Source organism: Drosophila yakuba, chromosome X (genome assembly GCF_016746365.2).
Source record: "Drosophila yakuba strain Tai18E2 chromosome X, Prin_Dyak_Tai18E2_2.1, whole genome shotgun sequence".
In the NCBI taxonomy this organism is placed as follows: domain Eukaryota; kingdom Metazoa; phylum Arthropoda; class Insecta; order Diptera; family Drosophilidae; genus Drosophila; species Drosophila yakuba.
In genome coordinates, this window is record NC_052526.2 from 884,246 (window position 1) to 890,893 (window position 6,648).

Genomic DNA, 6,648 nt, shown 5'->3' on the forward strand with positions numbered 1-6,648 from the left:
TCACTAAAAGCACATCAGCTGTTTGTGCCGCATAAAAACAGCTGTCCGTGTAACGTGCGTCTCATAACTTTGGAGTTATTCCCCTGCCCGCTTAGCCCAATGATCCGCAACGTAGTGGTGGGCGTGTCGGGGGGCGTGGACAGCGCCGTTTCCGCCCACCTGTTGGCGGAGCGCGGATTCAATGTGCTGGGCGTGTTCATGCGCAACTGGGATGAAGTGGACGAAATGGGTCGTTGCAGCGGAGAGGCGGATCTGAAGGACGCCGAGTGGGCGTGCCGACAGCTGGGCGTGGAGCTGCGTCAGGTGAACTACGTGCGCGAGTACTGGACGGCGGTGTTTAGCCAATTCCTGGACGATTACCAACTGGGCCTGACACCAAACCCAGACATACTGTGCAATCGCCACATTAAGTTCGACCTTTTCCACAAGCACGCCCTGGAGAATCTCGGTTACGATGCCGTGGCCACGGGGCACTATGCCCGCAATAGTCTGGGCAACTTCCTGGAGGGGATTGCCTCCAACAACGAGGCCCGCCTGCTAATACCCGCCGATACCTTCAAGGACCAGACATTCTTCCTGGCAGGCATTCCACAAAAGGCGCTGCAACGCACCATGTTCCCGTTGGGGGATTTCCAGAAGAGCCAGGTCAAGGAACTGGCCAAGAAGATTGGACTCCAGCGACTGGCCAACAAGAAGGAAAGCACTGGCATTTGTTTCGTTGGCAAACGCAACTTCAAGGACTTCATACAGGAGGTACACAGCACATGGAAACATATCTTGATATCTCCACGGACTCAAACTTGGTTCCCCTCCACTTGCAGTACATCACCTCCAAGACTGGACCCTTCCTAGACATAGATAGTGGAGCCGTGGTTGGCCACCACGAGGGCATCCATCAGTGGACTGTGGGCCAGCGGTGCCGTCTGAGTTCATTCCTCCAGCCCTATTTTGTGGCCAGAAAGGAGGCCGCCAGCAATACCATCTATGTGGCTGCTGGCCACAATCACCCCGCCCTCCTGAGCACCCACATAGACGTCGATCCACCCAACTGGCTGTGCTCCAAGTCCCAAAGGATTCTCGCGGACACTGGCAGCTTGAGCTGTCGCTTTCGTTTCCAGCACACCAAACCCTTGGTGGGCTGCCACCTGCGGCTCTCTCCAGAAAACAGCTTCCATGTCGAGTTGGAGGCTCCCCTAAGAGCTATAACCCCAGGACAGTATGCTGTGTTTTACAGCGACACAGCCTGTTTGGGTTCAGCCCGCATCCTCAGCGCCAATCCACTAAAGAAACACGCACAGACGCAGCAAGCTCAGGCTGCAAATCTGGTCAGTTGATGTCTCTCCTCTGGGGAAATAACTTTTTATTGGCCAGGAAATAAACCAAATGTAAGAATCCAGTCCAACTGCGTAGCATAATTAGTAGAACTTCGTAAATGTGGACGCCGAGTTAAAGATTAAAGATGTGAACTGCCACACTTGATTCCATGGTGAACACTTGAATTTAAATTTATTCTAGGTCAGATTTACAAGTAATTGTTGAAAAAAAGGACATTTCTTAAGCTGTACTTTGTGATTTGTGGTCCTGGGCGCAATGTAAAAGTTATTAACACATAATCGCACATAAATAGGGTTTGCTAAAATCTTAAGCTAAGTGTACAAATGAGGTCTCTCGCCTTAAAAACTAGCTTAGCACGTAATATGATTGAGCAGGGATGTCGGTAGCAGGTAGAATATGGATGTGTGGATCAGGTCAACAGAACCGTGAGCGCGTCCAGGAAGCGGGTGAGGTCGCTCTGCCGCAGCTGCACCACCGCAGGCTCAAAAAAGTCCTGCAGCAGAGCAACCCCACTTTTTTGCGCCGCCTGCTCGAAGGCCTTGCCAAAGAAGTTTCGCGGCGAATCCTCCCTCACCGGGACAACGCCCACCAGCAAGCACATGCCCTCCGCGGCGTCCAGGGGACAGCTTGCGATTAGCGGCAGATCCGGAGCCTGTCTGGCCCTACTCGTGGCTACGTGTCCGCGCAACAGGAAGCGTGCCAGCAGTCCTAGGGCGTAGGGGTAAGAGAAGAACGCGTGTTCCTCCTGGAGAACGTAGTAGAAGAAGGAGCCCGCCGAGTGGACTTGGCGTGCTTCCAAGCTGCTCTGCACCTGCCGAAAAACAGCAGCGTGCAAGAGTTTGGCCTGGTCGATTCCCGCGGAGAGCAGCTGCTTGTGCTGGCGACTCAGGGCATCGGAGGCCTCCAGAAAGCAGTCCTCCGGAGTCTTGTGCTTCTTCACAGACTCCATGATGGCGAGCAAGGCATATACGTAGTCCGCCGCAGCATATCTACTGCGGTAACCGTAGCTCAGCGTGAAGGTGCCATAGACTATGTCCGCTATGTCGTACTTCTCCGCCAGGCGCTCCACCATCGAGAAGAACTCCTTGCGCAGCACCAAGTCCATGGCCCCGTACGTTTGGCGGGCGTGCACCAGGGGCAGTCCCATCTCGAGCAGCAGCTCGTGTAATCTCTTCTCGCCGCGCAGTGTCCACAGTTTCAGCTGGCATGAGGAGTAGCGGGAATACCTGACGGGGGGTTTAAACACATGATTAAACGGTCATGGCTGAATGGATATCAATGCTCACCTCATGGACTCCGTTACGGGCCAGTGGCGGTACAGAACCAGATGCAAATCGTTCTCAAAGGTAATCTTGGATGCACTCATCGTGTTCTGGTCGTTCGTTTTGTTCGTCAGACGTGAGACATGCGACTGGATCTGCTCCAGTTCCAAAGTGTACGATCCACTTTCGATCTTGCCCAGCAGCAGCTGCTCCGTGATACCCACAATGGCCCACCAGAGGAGGTCCATGTTGTCCTTCGAGAGCTTCCAGGCCAACTCAAACACCATCAAGGCGGCGGACCTGCCGTAGTAGCTAAACTGCGTGTACTCGAACATAATCCTGTCGCGCTCGGACTCCCACTGTCGGCGGGCTCGCTGCTTCAAGACGCGCTGCTCGTGCCGCTCCAGGCGACTAAGCTTGCGGCTCCTTGGCGCCTCGTCCTCCTGATCCGATTCCCCGGCACCGCTGTCGTTGTGCTGTTGCTCCGGGTCAGAGGACTCGTCCTCTTCGTCGTCTTCCCCATCAGAGTCATAGAAAATGGTTTCGAAGGCCGGAATATTCTCCTCCAAGGAGGCATCGCCCAAGATGCACACCTGCCGATCGCTGTAGATGTTGCACACATCCAACGGGCGATGGGAGTCGCAGATGAAGAAGGTCACGTCCTCCGCCGGCTGCAGGAGCTCCACAATATCCACGCAGCCGCCGCAGTTCACCAGCACCACGTACTTAACATCGCCCTGGTGCTCTCCATAGGCCCTCTTCAGACCCGTGACGCCCATGATGGGCACCACGGTGTACAGCATGTGATCGTACTTGAAGAGGGCCTGCAGGATGCGGCTGGCGCAGATGGCATCGATGTCGTAGTTGACCACAATCAGGATGCGCTTGCCCACCAGCTGGCGGTAGAAGTCGTTGCGCAGATCCTGGACAAACATGTTGAATAGTTCTGGCGGAAGTCGTCCCAATCGGCGGCTGGATTCAGTCTCTTTTCGGCACTGCCAATTTCGTTGCCTATCGCTTGCGGAAGAAAGTGCGAATTCTACGTGCGCGGAGTGCGCTGCATTGTGAGCGTTTCCCTGCGGCTTGCGCTATTTTCCAGCTTTCCACTGCCGCTGCACTTCTGCCAATTGCAATTCGCGAATCAAAAACGCGGGAAACAGCTGGCTTCGCCAGTGTGACCAGTCGCGCGAAGCTGCCAAATTCTTCGCGTGAGTTGGTATTCGCGCGGAAATACTATCGTTGCTAGGTGTCTAGTTTCTTCAAAAAGAATGCTCTGCGAACTTCCATAACTTCTGAGCTGCCGAAAACTCAGTTTAAATTATCAGCAAAAGTTGCCAAGACCCGAATTCGGAACTGTTGAATCAACGATTTTTTTGAAAAGAGTTTTGCGCTTGAAAAAGTAAGTGAAATATTCAAATGTTCAGTATTTCCATGCTGGTAGTGGGAAGGCAGTATATTTTGGCGCTCCAGATAGGGTCACACTGCGACGCCCATGTGTTTTGAAATGCAACAAAAGCGAAAAAGTCCGTAAATCTGTCAGCTTTGTGCAACGAAACCCGGAGAATATGAGCAAGGACAACAAGAAGAAGCACCTGACCCAGCGGGACGTCGCCTCACGCATGAACTTCCTGTTCCAGGCCTCGAATCTAATGGCAGCCGGCAATCAAGCCAAACTAGCCGCCTACTACGGCAAACTCTGCCGGAATGTGGGCACCAAGGCGGTCATGCACATGTAAGTGGCTTCTCTGGAAGAGTATTCGACATTAATTTATCGCCTTAACTACTTTAAAGGGCCCCGGCCTTGAAGCGTTCCCTGTGCAGGCGCTGTTCCCTTCCCCTGATTCCCGGAGTGAATACAGAGCTCCATGTGGCCAGAGAACCCAAGGAGGCCACTGTTCCGGGTGCTTCCTCGAACGGGGAAGCCAAAACGAAGAAAAAGCGCCATCGCCGGCAGCGTAAGAAGCCCAAAAGCAAAAGAACAGAGAATGCCCAGGAATCTGAGACCCAAATCCACGAAAGTACTGAACGCGTCTCTCTGTTCTTAAAGTGCCCACTCTGCTTAGGCCGGCGAAGCTTCGCGGCAAACAGCGAAAGAGACTGCTGGTTGGAGCAGCCGCAGTCGGTGGTGCAAGTGGTGTCTCTCCCCGAAGAGAAAGACCAGCGATAAGCTGAAGCTTTGCTTATCAGCCAGCCTGCCTCTCGTTCCATCGTTCGATTGTTCGGCAGTTGAGCCCGGAATGCTGAGCTGTAGGCAACTGATTTCTCGACTGCTCCCTCTTCGGAGAACGAGCACATTTGGTCGTGTGCGAGCCACCGACTATGTGGAAGTCCAGGAGGAGCAGGGCAATCTCCTGAAGTACCCACAAGCTTGGCTTAGGGACAACTGTCAGTGTGCCGAGTGCTTCCACGCAGCCACAAGGGCCAGGAAAAGTCACTGGGAGCGTGGCCCGCTGAACATACCGGTGTCCCAAGTGGCTTACAACCAGGAGAAGAAGCAGTTGGAGATCGTCTGGCAGGACCAGCACAAGAGCTCCTTCGACCTGGGCTGGCTCAGAGAAAGGGACTTTGGAGAGGCTGCCAGAAAGCGTTACTTGAAGGAGGTTTACAAGCCACCCGCACAGCTGTGGGGAAAGTCGGAGTTCGAGGCTGTGAGAAGAGAATTCCAGTACCAGGATGTGCTGCAGCAAGATTCAGCCCTAAGAGATTGGCTTGAGGCACTGGCCGTCCAAGGATTCGCTATTCTGAAAGGGGCTCCCAACGACACAAATGTGGCCAAGAACTTGGCCAAAAGGATTGGCTACATTAAACGCACCACCTACGGGTAAATATTAACCACTAGAGCACATACTCCACCGGTACTGTACCAAGGGTCATGAAACTCACATTTGCCCAGAGCGTAGAGAGTATTATCTACCAGCCGACCAAATATTATCACAATCGGTTGATTATTACAGCCAGAATCAGGCAATATTTGGTTGTGTTTTGGTTTTCAGACAGGTGTCCATTTACTTTGCTGTTTTGTGCTCAAGATAAAGATTTGCAGATAGTGAACAAAGTGGGGAAAGAATCTCTCTTCTTTAGTTTCATTTCCACAAAATACAGAATATGCCAGCCACATTACAAGAATTAGAAAGTAAACCCTTAAGTTGCATTACTCAACTCCAGCTACATCCCGTATCTCCTAGCGACGTTTTCGAGGTGAAATCCAAGCCAAATGCGGGTAACTACGCCTATCTGATGACTCCCCTGCCGCTCCACACCGACATGCCCTACTACGAGTACAAGGCGGGCATCAACATCCTGCACACACTCGTCCAGTCGGAGTCCGAAGGCGGAGCAAACACCCTGACAGACGGCTTCAACGTGGCCTCTCAGCTGCAGAAACTGCATCCGGAGGACTTCGAGGTGCTCAAGTCGGTGCCCGTGAACTGGTTCGACATCGGACACGACGGCGACGACTCCAAGCCCTTCCACAGTCTCTGGAGGGCGCCAGTGATTTGCTTGGATGTGGATGGCCGGTTCACGAGGATCAACCAGAACACCACCAAGCGGGACAGCCGCTTCTCCGTTCCCCTCGAGCAGGCCGTGTCCTGGTACAAGGCCTACGATAAATTCCTTGAGATCGCCCAGTCCGAGACGGTGGAGTTCAAGACCCAAGCCGGCGATGTGTTCGTCTTCAACAACCTGCGCATGTTGCACGGAAGAACCGCCTACGAGGATGCGCCAGGCAACAAGCGTCACTTGGTGGGCGCCTATGTCGACTGGGACATTATCTACTCCAAGCTGCGAACCCTGAAGTTCCCCAATGCCAAGGACTGATCGAGAAAATGCTGGGATTCAGTTGGGCTATAACTATAAATACTAATAAAATGGTTGTGCTTCTCTACGTTCAAGTTTACAACTACTTGTAGACTATTTTCACACACTAAGTCATTTCGCTTACATTTCTGTGTACACAGTAAATAGATTTGATTGCCGTTTGGCAGATTAATGGATATTGAATGCTTCACAACTTGCAAATGAATAATATTCAAATTGAGTTTGAATCCTA

The 6,648-nt window shown here is 52.8% G+C and overlaps 4 protein-coding genes across 6 annotated transcripts; 3 read left to right on the top strand and 1 right to left on the bottom strand.

The window, feature by feature from the left end:
• The first annotated feature begins 11 nt into the window (after positions 1–11).
• LOC6523874 (mitochondrial tRNA-specific 2-thiouridylase 1) lies at positions 12–1,491 on the top strand. 2 transcript variants are annotated; one of them, XM_039377490.2, is made up of 3 exons: positions 12–753; positions 822–1,326; positions 1,358–1,491. In XM_039377490.2, exons 1-3 carry the CDS (start codon positions 100–102, stop codon positions 1,387–1,389), a joined length of 1,191 nt encoding a protein of 396 aa, XP_039233424.1. In that variant the 5' UTR covers positions 12–99; the 3' UTR covers positions 1,390–1,491. The 2 variants fall into 2 exon arrangements, with proteins under 2 accessions (XP_039233424.1, XP_002099747.1); XM_002099711.3 differs by having other exon boundaries at positions 13–753; positions 822–1,491.
• Positions 1,480–3,767, bottom strand: LOC6523875 (cell division control protein 45 homolog). Its single transcript, XM_002099712.3, has 2 exons — positions 2,622–3,767; positions 1,480–2,561 (listed from the first exon to the last, which is right to left on the bottom strand). Exons 1-2 carry the CDS (start codon positions 3,530–3,532, stop codon positions 1,745–1,747), a joined length of 1,728 nt encoding a protein of 575 aa, XP_002099748.1. The 5' UTR covers positions 3,533–3,767; the 3' UTR covers positions 1,480–1,744.
• Positions 3,768–4,000: 233 nt separating this feature from the next.
• Positions 4,001–4,764, top strand: LOC6523876. The gene is made up of 2 exons (XM_002099713.4): positions 4,001–4,329; positions 4,389–4,764. Exons 1-2 carry the CDS (start codon positions 4,163–4,165, stop codon positions 4,762–4,764), a joined length of 543 nt encoding a protein of 180 aa, XP_002099749.1. The 5' UTR covers positions 4,001–4,162.
• Positions 4,765–4,834: 70 nt separating this feature from the next.
• LOC6523877 (gamma-butyrobetaine dioxygenase) lies at positions 4,835–6,526 on the top strand. Of its 2 annotated transcripts, none has more exons than XM_002099714.4 (2): positions 4,835–5,418; positions 5,783–6,526. In XM_002099714.4, exons 1-2 carry the CDS (start codon positions 4,835–4,837, stop codon positions 6,414–6,416), a joined length of 1,218 nt encoding a protein of 405 aa, XP_002099750.1. In that variant the 3' UTR covers positions 6,417–6,526. The 2 variants fall into 2 exon arrangements, with proteins under 2 accessions (XP_002099750.1, XP_015045359.1); XM_015189873.3 differs by having other exon boundaries at positions 5,763–5,941.
• The last annotated feature ends 122 nt before the right edge of the window (positions 6,527–6,648 follow it).

Coding starts and splice junctions, on each gene's coding strand:
- LOC6523874 (XM_039377490.2), top strand. CDS start 100: ATGATCCGCAACGTAGTGGTGGGCGTGTCGGGGGGCGTGGACAGCGCC. Junction 754..821: donor TCAAGGACTTCATACAGGAG/GTACACAGCACA, acceptor CTCCACTTGCAG/TACATCACCTCCAAGACTGG. Junction 1,327..1,357: donor AGCTCAGGCTGCAAATCTGG/TCAGTTGATGTC, acceptor TGGGGAAATAAC/TTTTTATTGGCCAGGAAATA.
- LOC6523875 (XM_002099712.3), bottom strand. CDS start 3,532: ATGTTTGTCCAGGATCTGCGCAACGACTTCTACCGCCAGCTGGTGGGC. Junction 2,562..2,621: donor CCCGTAACGGAGTCCATGAG/GTGAGCATTGAT, acceptor ACCCCCCGTCAG/GTATTCCCGCTACTCCTCAT.
- LOC6523876 (XM_002099713.4), top strand. CDS start 4,163: ATGAGCAAGGACAACAAGAAGAAGCACCTGACCCAGCGGGACGTCGCC. Junction 4,330..4,388: donor ACCAAGGCGGTCATGCACAT/GTAAGTGGCTTC, acceptor ACTACTTTAAAG/GGCCCCGGCCTTGAAGCGTT.
- LOC6523877 (XM_002099714.4), top strand. CDS start 4,835: ATGCTGAGCTGTAGGCAACTGATTTCTCGACTGCTCCCTCTTCGGAGA. Junction 5,419..5,782: donor ATTAAACGCACCACCTACGG/GTAAATATTAAC, acceptor CGTATCTCCTAG/CGACGTTTTCGAGGTGAAAT.